This window comes from Hylobates moloch, unplaced genomic scaffold (genome assembly GCF_009828535.3).
Source record: "Hylobates moloch isolate HMO894 unplaced genomic scaffold, HMol_V3 SCAFFOLD_11, whole genome shotgun sequence".
In the NCBI taxonomy this organism is placed as follows: Eukaryota; Metazoa; Chordata; class Mammalia; order Primates; family Hylobatidae; genus Hylobates; species Hylobates moloch.
In genome coordinates this window covers 85,978,836-85,995,139 of record NW_026652286.1, presented here as the reverse complement: position 1 = coordinate 85,995,139, position 16,304 = coordinate 85,978,836, and the positions used below count along the sequence as shown (strand labels likewise).

Sequence of the window (16,304 nt, the reverse complement as noted above, 5' to 3'; positions counted from 1 at the left end):
AACTGGATCCCTTCCTTACACCTTATACAAAAATTAATTCAAGATGGATTAAAGACTTATATGTTAGACCTAAAACCATTAAAATCCTACAAGAAAACCTAGGCAATACCATTCAGGACATAGGCGTGGGCAAGGACTTCATGTCTAAAACACCAAAAGCAATGGCAACAAAAGCCAAAATCGACAAATGGGATCTCATTAAACTAAAGAGCTTCTGCACAGCAAAAGAAACTATCATCAGAGTAAACAGGCAACCTACAGAATGGGAGAAAATTTTTGCAACCTACTCATCTGACAAAGGGCTAATATCCAGAATCTACAATGAACTCAAACAAATTTACAAGAAAAAAACAAACAACCCCATCAAAAAGTGGGCAGAGGACATGAACAGACACTTCTCAAAAGAAGACATTTATGCAGCCAAAAAACACATGAAGAAATGCTCATCATCACTGGCCATGAGAGGATGTGAAAAGGGAACTTTTACACTGTTTGTGGGATTGGAAATATTCAACATTGTGAAGTCAGTTGAAGATTCTCAGGATCTAGAATCCATCCCATTACTGGGTATATACCCAAAGGAGTATAAATCATGCTGCTATAAAGACACATGCACACGTATGTTTATTGCGGCACTATTCACAATAGCAAAGACTTGGAACCAACCCAAATGTCCAACAACGATAGACTGGATTAAGAAAATGTGGCACATATACACCATGGAATACTATGCAGCCATAAAAAATGATGAGTTCGTGTCCTTTGTAGGGACATGGATGAAACTGGAAAACATCATTCTCAGTAAACTATCGCAAGGACAAAAAACCAAACACCGCATGTTCTCACTCATAGGTGGGAATTGAACAATGAGAACTCATGGACACAGGAAGGGGAACATCACATTCCGGGTACTGTTGTGGGGTGGGGGGTGGGGGGGGCGGGGACAGCATTAGGAGATATACCTAATGCTAAATGACGAGCTAATGGGTGCAGGAAATCAACATGGCACATGGATACATATGTAACAAACCTGCACATTGTGCACATGTACCCTAAAACCTAAAGTATAATAAAAAAAAAAAAAAAAAAAAGAAAGCCAAAAATCATAATAAAACAATGAAGGAGCTGACAGAGAAAATGGTCAGTACAAAAAAGAACATAACCAACTTGATAGAGCTGAAAATCCACACTACAAGAATTTCATAATGCATTCACAAGTGTTAATACCAGAATAGACCCATCAGAGGAAAGAATCTCAGAGCTTGAACACAGGCTTTCTGAAATAAGATAGTCAGACAAGAGTAGATAAAAAAAGAATAAAAAGGAATGAGAAAAACCTCTGAGAAATATAGAATTATGCAAAGAGCCCCAATCTACATCTAATTGGTGTCCCTGAAAGAGATGAGGAGAATTGGTGTCCCTGAAAGAGATGAGGAGAATGGAACCAATTTGGAAAACATTTCAGGATATCATCCATGAGAACTTCCCCAACCTAGCTACAGAGGCCAACATTCAAATTCAGGAAATGCAGAGAACCTCAGTAAGATACTTCATAAGATCACCCCCAAGACACATAATCATCAAATTCTCCAAGGTCAAAATGAAAGAAAAAATATTAAAGGCAACTAGAGAGAAAGGTCAGGTCACTTACAAAGGAAAGCCCATCAGACTAACAGCAGACCTCTCAGCAGAAACTCTACAACCCAGAAGAGACTGGAGGCCAATATTCAACATTGTTATAGAAAATAAATTCCAACCCAGAATTTCATTTCTGGCCAAATTAAATTTCATAAGTAAAGGAGAAATAAGCAAATGGTGAGGAAATTCATTACCACCAGACCTGTCATACAAGAGCTCCTGAAGAAAGCACTAAATATGGAAAGGAAAGACCATTACCCGCTTCTACAAACACACATTGAAGTACACAGATCAGTGTTACTATAAAGCAACCACATAAATAAGTCAGCAAAATAACCATCTAACATCATGATGACGGGATCAAATCTACACATAACAATACTAACCTTGAATGTAAATGAGCCAAATTGAGCCAAATGTCCCAAGACACACTGTGGCAAGCTGGATAAAGAACCAAGATCCACCGGTACGCTGTCTTCAAGAGACCCATCCAATAAGCAATGACACACATAGGCAAAATAACAGGATGGAGAAAAATCTACCAAGCAAATGGAAAACAGAAAGAAGCAGGTGTTGCAATCCTAGTTTTAGATGAAACAGGCTTTAAACCAACAAAGACCAAAAAAGACAAAGAAGGGCATTACACACACTGGTAAAGGGTTCAATTCAGCAAGAAGATCTAACTATCCTAAATATTTATGCACCAAACATAGAAACATCCAGATTCATAAAGCAAGTTCTTAGAGACCTTCAAAGAGACTTAGTCTGACACACAATAATAGCAGGAGACTTTACCACTCCACTGACAATATCAGATCATTGAGAAAGAAAATCAACAAAGATATTCAGGACCTGAACTTAGCACTGGACCAAATGGGCCTGATGTACATACACAGATTTCTCCAAATGAAAACAACAATATACATTTTTCTCATCGCCACATAGTGCATACTCTTAAAATCAATCATATTTGGAAGTAAAACAGTCCTTAGCAAATGCAAAATAACTGAAATCTTAACACTCAAATTGGAAATTAAGACTAAGAAATGAACTCAAAACTACATAATTACATGGAAATTGAATAACTTGATCCAGAATGACTTTAGGGCAAATAAACCAATTAAGGCAGAAATCAAGAAGTTCTTTGAAACTAATGTGAACAAAGATACAACATACCAGAATCTCTGGGACATAGGTAAGGTAAAGAGGGAAATTTATAGCACTAAATGCCCTAACAGATATTTCTAACTAAAAAGTCAGAAATATCTCATGTTAACAACCTACCACCACAACTAAAACAACTAGAGAACTAAGAGCAAACAAATCCCAAAGCTAGCAGAAGACAAGAAATAACCAAAATCAGAGCTGAACTGAAGGAGACTGAGACACAAAAACCCACTTAAAAGATCAATAAGTCCTAAAGCTGGTTTCTTGAAAAAATTAATAAAATAGACCACTAGTTAGACTAAAAAAGAAGGAAAGACAGAATATGCAAATAGACACAATCAGAAACAACAGGGGGGATATCATCACTGACCCCACAGAAATTGAAAGGATTCCCTATTCAATAAATGATGCTGGGATAACTGGCTAGTCATATGCAGAAGATTGAAACTGGATCCCTTCCTTTCACAATATACAAATATTAACTCAAGATGGAATAAAGACTTAAATGTAAAATCCAAAACTATAAAAACCCTGGAAGATAACCTAGGCAATACCATTCTACACACAGGAACGAGCAAAGATTTCATGACAAACTCACCAAAAGCAATCGCAACCAAAGCAAAAACTGACAAATGAGATCTAATTAAAGAGCTTCTGCACAGCAAAGGAAATTATCAACAGAGTGAACAGACAACCTATAGAATGGGAGAAAGTTTTTGCAAACTATGCATCTGACAAGGGTCTAATATCCAGCATCTATAAAGAACTTAAAAAAATTTACAAGACAAAAATAAACTACCCCATTAAAAAGTAGGCAAAGGACATGAAGAGACACTCAAAAGAAGACATACGTATGGCCAACAAGCACATGAAAAAAAGCTCAATATCACTTATCTCATTAGTGAAATGCAAATCAAAACCACAAGATACCATCTCACACAAGTCAGAGTGGCAATTATTAAAAAGTCAAAAAATAACAGATGCTGGCAAGGCTGCAGAGAAAAAGGCACACTTATACACTGTTGGTAGGAGTGTAAAGTAGTTCAACCATTGTGGAAGGCAGTGTGGCTATTCCTCAAAGACCTGAAACAGAGATACCATTTGACTCAGCAATCCCATTAATAGATATATACCCAAAGGAATAGAAATCTTTTTATTATAAAGACACATGCACATATATGTTCACTGCAGCACTATTCACAATAGCAAAGACATGGAATCAACCTAAATGCCCATCAGTGATAGACTGGATAAAGAAAATGTGGTACATATACACCATGGAATACCATAGAGCCATAAAAAAGTATGAGATTATGTCCTTTGCAGGAACATGGGTGGAGCTAGAGGCTATTATCCTTTGCAAATTAATGCAGGAACGGAAAACTAAGTGCCACATGTTCTTCCTTGTAAGTGGGAGCTAAAAGATGAGAACACGTGGACATATAGAGGGGAACAACACACACTGGGGCCTGCCAGAAGCTGGAGGGTGGGAGGAAGGGGGAGAGGATGAGGAAAAATAAATAATGGGTACTAGGCTTAATACCTGGGTAACGAAATAAGCTGTACAACAAACCCCCATGACACAAGTTTACTTATATAAGAAAGCTAGGCCGGGCGCGGTGGCTCACGCTTGTAATCCCAGCACTTTGGGAGGCCGAGGCGGGCGGATCACGAGGTCAGGAGATCGAGACCGCGGTGAAACCTCGTCTCTACTAAAAAAATCCAAAAAATTAGCCGGGCGTGGTGGCGGGCGCCTGTAGTCCCAGCTACTCGGAGAGGCTGAGGCAGGAGAATGCCGTGAACCCGGGAGGCGGAGCTTGCAGTGAGCCGAGATTGCACCACTGCACTCCAGCCTGGGCGACAGAGCGAGACTCCGTCTCAAGAAAAAAAAAAAAAAAAAAAAAAAAGAAAGCTAGACATGTACCCCTTAATTTAAAAGTTAAATAATAAATATAGAAATAAATACTTTTTAAAAATTAAAAAAAAAGTTCTTCATATCTCCCCAGGGCGAATGAGACTTGATCTGGAGGACTCTTTAAGGCCAGCAGTGCATAAAATCCATGGTTACAGAAGGGATAAGCCACTGGCGCCATCCAGCACCCACAGAAACAGAATTTTTGGAAAAGCCAGATAACTAAGAAGAAGCTAATGCCCCCAAAGAGGATAAAGACCAATTTTGAATAGAAAAGCTAACATACCAGGAGGCTCAAGCAGCCATCCCCAAATTCCTCACAGGCCGCCATGTGTCTTCGGGTGGCAGGCTCAGCACTGAGGTTTCCCATGATGGCAATGCACTGGCACAGAGCCGAGGAGCTGCTTACCTTGGGATCTGTCTTCTAAATGAGAATCAAGAGAAGGCAGAGCCTCAGAGAGCAGGCAAAGGATGCCGCATGATCTCTAGGCGCATCCCTCACTCATCAAAAGGCCCGCGAACCAACCAGATAGCTTCATGTCACATGGAGGCATCCCTGGGGTCTCACTGGCAACAGGATGGAGGCACATAGAGGGGTAAACCCAAAAGGGTCTTGGCCTAGGGCTTAATCCCAGCTCCTCCACCAACCAGCTGGGAGGACCTGGGCAAATCCCTTCCCTGCTCAGAGGCTCCATTTCCACAGCTGTGACATGCTGGGGTGTGGTTATGCTCTCTAAGGGCCCCTGAAACTTCTAAGGTTCAATAGGGACAGGCTCCAGTTGCAACACACTCTCCGAGGAGAAGCCCTGCCCCCCACACTATTCACTGCCTTATCAGCTCAAATTGCTACACTGGTCTTCCTGACAGTTTGACTTCCATTTGGGAACAGGGCTGCACGTCGTACTTAGTGTCAGCAGGGAACTGATGGAGACTGATGAACTCTATCCACCTTCACTTAAGATGCCACCCACATCCAGCTTTTCCTCCCCTGTAACCAGCGCCACCCATATGCCACCTCCACCTGTCCCTCCTATAGCTGTTTCAATAACTGAGAATTGTGTAAATTCCAGCTGTGAATAAATGATTAATCAACCGAGAGACAATAGTTGTTCTGCATTGTAAATAGTGTTTAAACAGCCCCATTCACGATCCTAAGAGTGTCTGTTACAGAGGATGAAAATGACGGTTTGCTCACCAGAACGCCTGTGAGTGCAGGGAGAACACCTGGAAGGTTGGCCTGGAACCAGACTTGGAATCTGTTGAGAAACCATCAGCCAGGATTTATTTTTACATTGCATAAACTATAACATAAATATAGTGTCTCAGATAATGTTGTAGACTCTAGGTCCATATAAGTTAGAGTGTGCATGGACAATTCAGAACCAAAAAAAGAAAAAAGCATGTCACTGTGTATGTAATGTAGCTTTAATTTTTCTGAGTCTGGAGAATTGCCTTTGATGTTAAACAACAGATCTCAGATGGTGGCTCCCTTAAGCAGGAGTTGCTGGAATCTCTAGGCTTCTGCCAAGCTGACTTACCCCCAACCCCTGCTCTGAGTCTACAGTGTGTGTGTGCGGGGCGGAAGGCAAGTACCATGCAAGCACCATGCAAGCATGTTTACCCATCGGAGCCACTGGGAGGGCCTGGATGCATGCGCATCTCCACAGTCTATAGCCACTGTTCCATACCCCGGCTCATGCCAGCTGGCTGGCCTGCTTGTGAGCACAAGCAGCTCTCTCATCCTATTACCATCTCTAAGCAAGGTGTCCTAAAATTTGTGAGGAAATTTAAAACACAAGATGCACTTTAAAAAAAAGCACTGGAAAAGTTATGAAAACTAAGACCCTTACTATCATCCCCAGCAGCTAGACAAAACAAAACAAAACAACACAAAGCCATGGAGCAGAAGGAGGTCATTACTCATAATGTCACTGGCAACCCCAGAGGAGGCTGCAGTTGACTGTTCATTCTTGCTTGCTGGCTCGCTGGCTCGCTCAGGTTCATTCAACGCAAATTTGCTGGGCAGCTCCAATGTACCAGGCACTGATTAGGAGGGAGGAAGGTTCCCAACACCTGGGAGGCTTGCCTACTGTCAGAGGCACTGCTTTAAGTATGCTGCTGCTTCCAAACCCATGGAGGCCCGGATCAGCCTCTATGCAGGTGACTAGAATGGGAGTGGGTGGCCACAGCACCCTGGGAGGCATCAGCCCTCCTACTCAGTGAATCTTGCAATATTCACTTGGAGACTTGGCCTAGCCTCTCTCAATACGGCACATTTTTAAAGATCAGACAGTTCAACAAAGACTGAAGAAGAAATGTCAATTTCTATAAAGAAAAAATTACCTTTCTTCCAGAGCCAAGTCTGTGAACAGTCCCATAGCAGTGTTGGCCTCCTTATCCGACAAATGAAGAAATGACACCAGAGCTTCCAATAATCTGCAAAAAACCATAATAACCTCAGAGGTAGCTGTCCTCCAACTAACAACATCCCAACAGGGTAACCTTGCAAGGAAACCAAAAAGGAGTCAGCATCTGAAATAAGCAGAAAGGGTGCCTTGCCATGCCCTCCTAGGAAGCCTAGCTCCCTGCCCACCCAGAGACAGATACTCTTAAGTGGTTGGCTCCACCACTTAATGTGAATCCCCAGAATGCTGAATACTCTTAACCAAAGTTTATTGATTATCGGACGCCAGCTCCAAAGGAGTTTCTGTGACTCTGCCATGTGACTCTGGCTCAGTCAAGTTCATTAACTTAGATGACATCTAAATGGCATGCTTACTAATCTGCTGATGACTAAAGTGGGAGGGCCCCCTAATAAGGTGGGTGATGGAATAAAGATTTAACAAGATTGTGACAGGCTGCTGAATATATTAGATTAAATTTAATAGGGTTAAGCTCAAAGTCCTCCACTTAGAGCTGGAAATTCTGCATAAGTAACAGAATTGTGAGACCTGGTTTATAACTGGTTCATATGAGAAAGATTTAAGGATTTTTAGCCACTTACAAACACAAAATGAGCGAACAGTCTAACACAGATGCCAAAAAACACCTGATGCAATCTCAGGCTGCCCAAACAGACTTACTGGCACCACGACAATGGAAGTAAGAGTAATTTGTTCATTCAGCAAACTTGCATTAAGCATCTACAAGGTGCGAAGTATACTGTGCTCAGTACTGAGCTCCTGGTCTCCTACAGTGATACACATGTAAATAAATAAGATAAACTGTCTTAGGTGATGTGTTAGAGACAGACACATGTTGAGGGGACCAGAGTCTCGCTGGTGGGAGGTGTGGGGATGGAAGTGAAGAAGCCTTCGACAGATGACACTTCAGTGTCTCTTGAAGTGTAGTGTTAGCTATTCATTCATTTATCCATTTGACCAATCACAATGAACAAGCACTGACTGTGTACCAGGCAATGTGGTCGGTTCTGAGGTCATAATGATGAAACAAGACAATGTCCTGGCTCCAGGCAGCTTGCAGGCCACTGTCGGGCCCACAGGGACGGGTACAGAGGCATGTCAGGCAAAGCAGCCTGCATTCAGAGACTATGCGGGCATAGAATTGCAGGAACACATTTAGGGACTGCTGACATGCAGTTAATACTTAGGATGTGAGGGGAGAACAGGGGATGGTAGAGAGCTGGACAGAGCCCAGATCCTGGGGGCCTTCTAGGGCCTGCTGGAAAGTCTGTACTTTGCCCTGTAGGCCCCTGTTCTCTAACGTGTGGTTGGTGGTGGGGGTCTCTGGGACAGATTCCTCAGTCACTCTGAGTGGGAGGAAGCTCCAGGAGGCTGCTTTTTCATAAAGTCCTCATGCGATTCCTAGGCCATTATATTTCCTAGTAATTGGAGAACCAGCCTTACAAGGAATAGTCATTTCAGTGTGTTAACTAGGAAAATAGCAGAACAGATGTGCATTTTAGAAAAATCCCTTCGGTGTACGGTGGAGGCTGGATTGGAGCAGGTAGTACAGGAGGCAGGAATTCAACCAGGGGAGAACTGTGATTGTCCCGAAATAAAGGCTAAGGGACCAGACTGAGGCAGCAGCAGAGTAAGAGGTACAGTAAAAACACAAAGAGACACTCATGAAGACCTGGAGGAAATGACTGGAGACAGTAGAGGAGAACTAGAAGAAAATATAATTCAGGAGATGCTAAGGAGAAAGAGCTGGCAGCATACTATCTTATGGATGTGGTGAGGGAGAGCCAGGTTACTTCCAGGACATTGGCTTAGGTGACTGGATAGGTGGAGATACCCTCTATGAAGACAGGAAATTCAGGTAGTTGAACCGGTGTGAAGACCACATTTTGATTTACTAAGTCAATGATACTTGTGGATGTTGTGATAGAGATGTCCAGTGGCAGAAGGGCGTTTTCATCTCACACTCAACAGAGTGAGACTTACACCCTTTGCCTCTTGACGAAAGCCATGGATGGGAAGAGGGCCAAGGGTAGGATCCTGGGATCCCTGACTTGGAAGGGTGATAGCATAGGGAGGCTTGCAAAGGAAACCACAAAGGAATAGCCAGGAGGTAGGAGAGGGGCCAGGAAGGATGGTGTCCTGACAATCACTGTGATGGAGTTTCCAGAAGAGTAGTGATCAATAGGACCAAATGCCACAGGGCAGAGAAGGGCAGGGACTTTGACCTTGACATCTTTAAGAAAGACAGATGATAGGGCATCAGACTGGGCTTTTGGGAATATGAATTCCCGTCACCCACATCTATGGTGCTGGATCTATTTAGCCACTTATTCTAGGAGTGGTCTGGAGGCTAAATCATCAAAGGAATGATGGAGGTAACAAGGATGCTTAACCTGGAATATATCAGTATTTTCAGATACCTAAAGTACTGGAAAGCTGGGAAGAGTCTGGGCCTGGGCCTCAGTGTATGGAGGCAGAATCAGCCCCAGAATAGTATGGGGCAGGCAACTTGTGCACAGGGTACGAGATAATTGATATCAATAAGAACTGTCCTGAAATGGACAGTTGGCTACCTTGGGAGGTGAGATCACAGACTCTCACTAATTGGGGAAAGACTTCCTCCATGCAGTCTGTTAGCTGCGTTAGTACCCATCCCGAATCAAATGGAGATAAAAATAATGAAAACTGCTGGCATCTCCCCTGGAGGGCATCATGCACAGGCTGTTTGGGGGTATGCAGAGGACATCTATGCTGAGTGGGGCTTGACTGGATGGTTTCTGAGGGCCCAGGTGACATCAAGCTTCTGCAAATCCCTAACATCTTCAGGAATAGATTACAGTGCTCCTGCTATCAAAAATAATTTATGTTTTACAGTTAGTTCAGATTCTTCCTTCACCAATTTAAACGTATTTTCTTCGGTCTTGAAGATGACTGCTAATGAAACTGAATAGCACAGATGAGACAACAGTCTAAGACCATCTTGGCTTTGTCCTGGGAGACATAAGCAGCTAGGCCCCCTCACTATGTGACAATGCACACATCCTAACTGGGCTCAGCACCTAGAGAGAATGGTGTGTCCCTTTCTATTTCCTCACATACCCTCTTTTTTGGTGGCAGATTTTCTGCTCTGCTGGTAAGCAACTGTCTCTGTGAGTGAACCACAGGTCAGAAAATGCTTTCATGTAACCAATAAATGCACGGTTACTTCAGTTTAGGACCCTGAACAATAAACCCTAAGAGAAAATGATTATAAAAATATGATTGAGCCCTTATCATACTATGTGTCAGGCTTAATTGATGTTAGTTGCTTTTTTTTTTTTTTTTTTTCTGTAGCAGATGCTGTTTGCTGGCTAACCTCACAGATATTCTCCATTCCCTTCTATTCTTCCTAACTCTACTACAGAAGAAGTTGGGACCATTTTTTTTTCCACTAGGGGTAGCATGTGACACAATTCTGTCCAAAGAGAAATAGGCAGTAGGTTTTCTTGATAAAAGGGACAGATCCAGCTGGTATTGACCTGTCTTAAAGAAGGATGTGAAGCTTGGAGTTGCAGCAAGAGGGAAGGTATGACCATGTGAGGAAGGTCAAGAGAAGGGGAGAGACTTTGACCTCAACATCTTTAAGCCACTGCACCAATAGCTGCTATCATTAGTCTCATTTTATTAGGTGACAAAACAAGCCAGGCTTTATTTTGCTTAAGCTCCTTTTGCTCAAGTATTCTGCACAATGCAGCAGAAAAAATTCAACTGCATCACCCCCCGTAAGTGTCATCATAAGTGAGTGATGCAGATGAGATACCAGGGCCCGTCAATGCTAAGTAACTTTCCTGAGTCACACAAGCAGAGACATGCAGGGAATTGAAACTCAGTACTGCTTAAGACTAAAACCCAGCACTTTTTACAAAATGACACTGGCCCTTGGCCAGCACACATTCATGCCTTCAACCTCTTCTCTGAGGATAAACATTGTGGGAGGAATGTGATACGTGTGCTGCCGTGACGGTCATGGGGCTATGCGCAGCCCTGTCTGGCTTCAAACTGCCTCGTTTCATCACAGAGAACCCATTCTGTCTAGTTCAACTGGAGATGAACATTAAGGAGGCTAGTGGGCATAAAAGTAAAGAGCTGAGGTTTCTCTGACTGTCTAAAGAGAGTAGGCAGGACCACCCGAGATGATCATGAACGCCCTCTCCGAGACAACGGAAAAATGCACATTGAAACTCGAGCAATTGAAATGGAGCTTGAGGGGAAAAGCTCATGATAGCTATAGCTACATTTACTCAAAGAGACAAAAACAATATTAAAAAAAATACGATGAAGGTATTGTGGAAATGACAGCAGAGTCATGTGAAATGCAAAATGTGCTTTTGGGGAATTTAACTCCACTAACAATCTGCATCTGCCGTGCAGCCCGAGCTTCAGTGGGTTGCCAAAGCCTTTCCTGGGAGCCACTGAGGCTGCGACTGGGCCTGGAAGGGTAGCCATAGGCAAGGCTTAATAACCACCCTGTCACGGCACACATGGACCTACATACCAAATTGGACAGTGTGGGAGGGCTCAGCAGGGTCCCAAAAAGATCTCAAAGGAACAGGAGCCACTTGCAGCAGGTTTGGCTCCTTTTCCTACTGGGAACACAGTGTGGAGCTGGGTCCTCAAAACAGTACCTGGGGGCTGGGCTAGTTGGGTGAGATTCCCATGATTCCTTGCTGCAGTTCTTCCTGCCCCATGAATGACATGAGGTAATAAAGCGTACCTTGCCTACCCCACAGGATGAGGGGAGATAAAACAAAACAGCAGTGAACAAAAAGACTCAGAAGGGTAATCTCCTGTTTTTAGATTGTGAGAAACATTTATAAAGCAAGCTACAATAATTGCCACTATTTCTGTTAGATTGAACCACATGAAATGGCTGGCATGCAACCTTTTAGATCTAATAAGGGGCAATTTCATATGTTCAAACTAATCATGTAAAGATAAATAAACTGAAAACTTAGTATGATAAAAGTAAATAAACAAATAAGTAAAACAAGTAAGCAAAATAACAAATTATTTAAAAAGTAAACTAATAAATTATAAAGTACTGGGCAGAATCACTGTGGTTCAGTAATCTTTCTAGAAAGTCTACTTAGGGGATACACATTCTATGCCCATAGTCTTACACTTTGGAAAGACCTCCACGCGACAGTATTTGAAATGTTTTATTTATTCACATTCCATCTTGTTCCAGAAAGGGTTTAAGGACAAGTAGAATAAGATAGGATTACCTCAAATAAGAATGAAAGAAGAAAAGGAAGGGCAGGAACAGGGTAGAGATAGGACCGAGGCCAAAGGCGCAGAAGAAAGTGACCTATTTTAAGGTGGGGCTCCTGATCTGGCTATGAAAGGGCTGCCATTTGCACCATTTGTGGGATGGGGATGAGCCAGTTGCTCAGGAGAACTGAAACCATCCATGGTACCAAGTTCAGACAGGAGTGTGTCCCAGAGGTCCTCATGACAGAGCACCCTTGTCAAAGGCTCTTTCTGTTATTGATCCTTCAAGTCACACAACAGAGATATGAGGGGAGACAGGCATGCCTAAACTTGCCAAGTGATGACATGAGATGTCCCAGGAAGATCCTGCCAGCAGAGGCTTACCCGGTCAGGTCAAGGTGGCTGATGATCAGGCTCCGTCCGCTCTCAGTCTGGGCAAGCTGCAGCAGCAGGGCAAGGCTCTGCTGACGGATGGCCAGGACCTTGGAGGACAAGAGGGTGTCCAACAGCCTGGCCCTGTCATGGTGCATCACTAGCACACGCTGGTTTTCCTCTGCAAAACACAGGGGTTGTATGTCTTGTGCATGCCATCATGGCAATTAAACTAGCTCTGTCACCCTCTATCCTAATGGGAAACTCAACTGGTGCCCACTCATTTGAAGGCAGGATAATGAAGTGTAAGAGTGTGGATTCTAGAACCAGACTGCTGGGTCCGAATGCCCAGGGGAGCAATCTTACCAACGAACTCTTGTGCTTCTCAGTCTCCTCATCAGTAAAATGAGGATTATGTTCCTACCTACAGGGATGTCATGAGGATTAAGTAAATTAGTACATGACTGTGCCAGACAGGGACTGGCACCCATAAATCAACTATGTCATTATTGTCAAACTTCCTTGGTGTGTTGTATCTGGAGACACTAGCAAAGGGAAATAAATCAGTTTAATTGTGGAATGTCTTTAGACCATCAATATTCATACAATGGCTAGAATAGTCATTTGAGGAAATGTTATCCAGGAAACTAGAGTATCACGTGAGAGCACTAACGAATAAAGTGTGCCTTCCTTCCTAGAACATAAGCTCTTCCAGGATGGTGGCAGTAGATTTATCCCCTTTCATCTGCTTCATTTTCTGACCAGGTACATGAATTTGTTTGAAACTGCAGGGTACAGACTGCAGTATGAGGCTAAGCTATGAAACAGAGCAAACTGGATCTCAAAGGGGTGGGCCCCATCACTTGGACCTCATTACCCTTGTTTTTCTTCCCTCCTGTGCTAATTGCCCATTTACACACAGCACACAGCATCCAGTAGAAGACACACACCAGGTCCCTTCTAGCCCTGAAAGAGCCGGAGGACTGCAGGATCCTATGTGTAGCCCACATATCAAATCACGTTTTCGTTGCAAACATTACATCTCAATCCTATACTTCACCTATAATTACTCTTGTCCATGTAAGATAGGATCTACTGATTTCTGAAATGGAAAGGTCCTTGTGGATTATATATTTTGTTCTTATACTAGAAAAGTAGCTTGATATAAATAATTTAAACACCACAGAGTTAGTTGATACCCCCTCCAGGTAAGCCCATTCCCCAAAGGAGCTATTATTCACCCCTCATATAAATAATGTGTAAAATATTATACATCCTACCCTGTAATTGGCTTCTCTTCCCAACTCCACAATAGATCACTGACATATTTTCATGTCCTTACTTTTAAGCATTCCCTTGCCCTTCTGAAAAACTGCTTTGCATTTATTGAGTTAGATATATCAAGATTTTATTGACCTGTGATACAGCATTTACATCACAGGTATCTGAAAATATTTTTCAGATGATAAAAAAATGTAACTTTAAGGTTCACAGAAACGATAAATAGGTTCACAGAAATAGAGTAAATAGATTGTTATGTCAGATTCACACTGAGTAGACATACCATCGCCAAGTCCTGCCTTCCTCACCCTCCCGTAGGGAAGTTTGCAAAAACACTGCCCTAAGCTGGTGCAGGGTCTTACACAGAGTAGAAAAGCACCTTAATGATGACAGTAGCCTGGGCATAACTCCCCTTACTTCTTGTCAGGAAATAGGCCCCCTGATTGTCTAGATTTTTAAGAGCTTAATTTCTTAAGTTCTTGATTCCTCTACTCTACCAAAGAAGAAAAAAAAAGGTATTATCTCCTACTTAACATCTCAGAGTATGCAAACTGCATTCAGGAGCTCTATCGCTGGCTCCCCACAGTAGCCCTGTGAAAAGGAGACATAGCTATCATTATTCCCATTTTCAGTGTTTCTGTCCAGGGTCAAACTTTTTCCTATGAAACACTTTTTAAAAATGACAGAAGTAAGTAAAATTTGTATTTATGTTGAAGTTACAAAAGTGATTAAGAAAGATTATATAAAAACGTAATGAACTCTGGAAGATGCAAATATGTAAAAGCCTAAGAGTTAGCACAGTAAATAAAATGCCCGTGGCATTCTACTCTCTCAATACTAGATGCTAATCAGCATCTGAAGATACTGGCGGGGATGACTGTAAATCTCAGGATGCTGGCAAGGTACTGTGGTTAGCAAAAAGGAACAATATTTTAGGCTGACAAGAAAAGAAAAACTCCATCTACCTCATTGCCAGTGTGCGAACAGAAGTCATGAGTCTGCAAAGAGCAGGAGGAGAGGAGAGAGGAGACCACTCATTATGCTGACAACCTCCTCCCTTCACCAACCTTGCCCCTCATCTGTCTACCTTGCTTTTGATCCATAAGCTTTCCTGGAGGGAGCGGGTGTGTGGGGAAGTCTAGACATCAGCTCTCCAGGGCCTGGCCTTTGGGGAGGACAGTCCGCCCAACAGTGGAGTTCTTGCATGCAGCGCATTAATGGTGATCAACGGTGATTACCCAGGCTTACCGTTCTCGCTGCACGCTGCTTGCCAGAGCTTGAGAACAGACACACAGACCATCTCTTCAACTGCATCTTTTCCTGCTGTAGAAAAACACCTAGAATGGACAAAGAAGAGCTATCTTAAAAGTCTGAAAATCAGTCTCGATTTTCTTTTCCATTTGGTTTTATTTCACCCCTAGATTCACCAAATACAGGTTTGAGAAAGTATAGTTTTACAATCCAGAGCCATGGGCCACTAGGATCAATCACGGAACTATGAGTCCCAGGCCACAGATGCAGACTGAGGAAGCCAGGGCTGCACAGAGGCTGGGCAGTGAGCTAGGGCCATGGGTGACAGTTGCACTGGGACCAATGAACTGTGGCTGAGCACACAGACATGTATAGGTGACTCCAACCCACACGGGTATCCTAAGCCTCAGGAAGCACACCAGAACAACTGAAATGAAAATACAGTCACTTTAGCAAACTGCATCCTACCATACAGGTCTTTCTTCAGATGAAATTATAAATGCGATTGGCCCATTTATATCACTTCTTGATATGATCAGAAAATTCCAAATGAAGAAATGAACAAATGACAACCTTGCAAAAAGTGGTGGGAAAGCAGCAAGAATGATAATTTCTCTGACTTTGAAGAGCTTAGAGGAGCCCTGGGAAGTGCTGCTGTTCCTCTCTCTTCAACTGTTTCTTTTTTTTGAGACTGAATCTGGTTGTATCGCCCAGGCTGGAGTATAGTGGCATGATCTCGGCTCACTGCAACCTCCGCCTCTCAGATTCAAGCAATTCTCGTGCCTCAGCCTCCCGAGCAGCTGGGATTATAGGTGCCCGCCACCATGCCCAGCTAATTTTTGTATTTTTAGTGGAGTCGGGGTTTCACCATGTTGGCCAGGCTGGTCTCAAACTCCTGACCTCAAGTGATCCACCCGCCTTGACCTCCCAAAATGCTGGGATTACTGGCATAAGCCACCGCGCCCAGTCTCAATTGTTAACTGCAGTGTAACTCCAATGTCTTGAGGGTC

At 43.0% G+C, this 16,304-nt stretch overlaps 1 protein-coding gene across 1 annotated transcript in view; it reads right to left on the bottom strand.

The window, feature by feature from the left end:
- The window catches only part of TTC12 (tetratricopeptide repeat domain 12), a 79,287-nt gene that overhangs the window by 23,246 nt on the left and 39,737 nt on the right, over positions 1 to 16,304 (bottom strand). The window contains exons 15-19 of the mRNA XM_058446245.1: positions 15,292 to 15,380; positions 12,775 to 12,943; positions 7,061 to 7,153; positions 5,913 to 5,973; positions 5,004 to 5,141 (exon numbers count right to left, since the gene is read on the bottom strand). Of these exons, the coding sequence (XP_058302228.1) occupies positions 5,004 to 5,141; positions 5,913 to 5,973; positions 7,061 to 7,153; positions 12,775 to 12,943; positions 15,292 to 15,380 (550 nt within the window). The remainder of the gene's footprint in view (positions 1 to 5,003; positions 5,142 to 5,912; positions 5,974 to 7,060; positions 7,154 to 12,774; positions 12,944 to 15,291; positions 15,381 to 16,304) is intronic.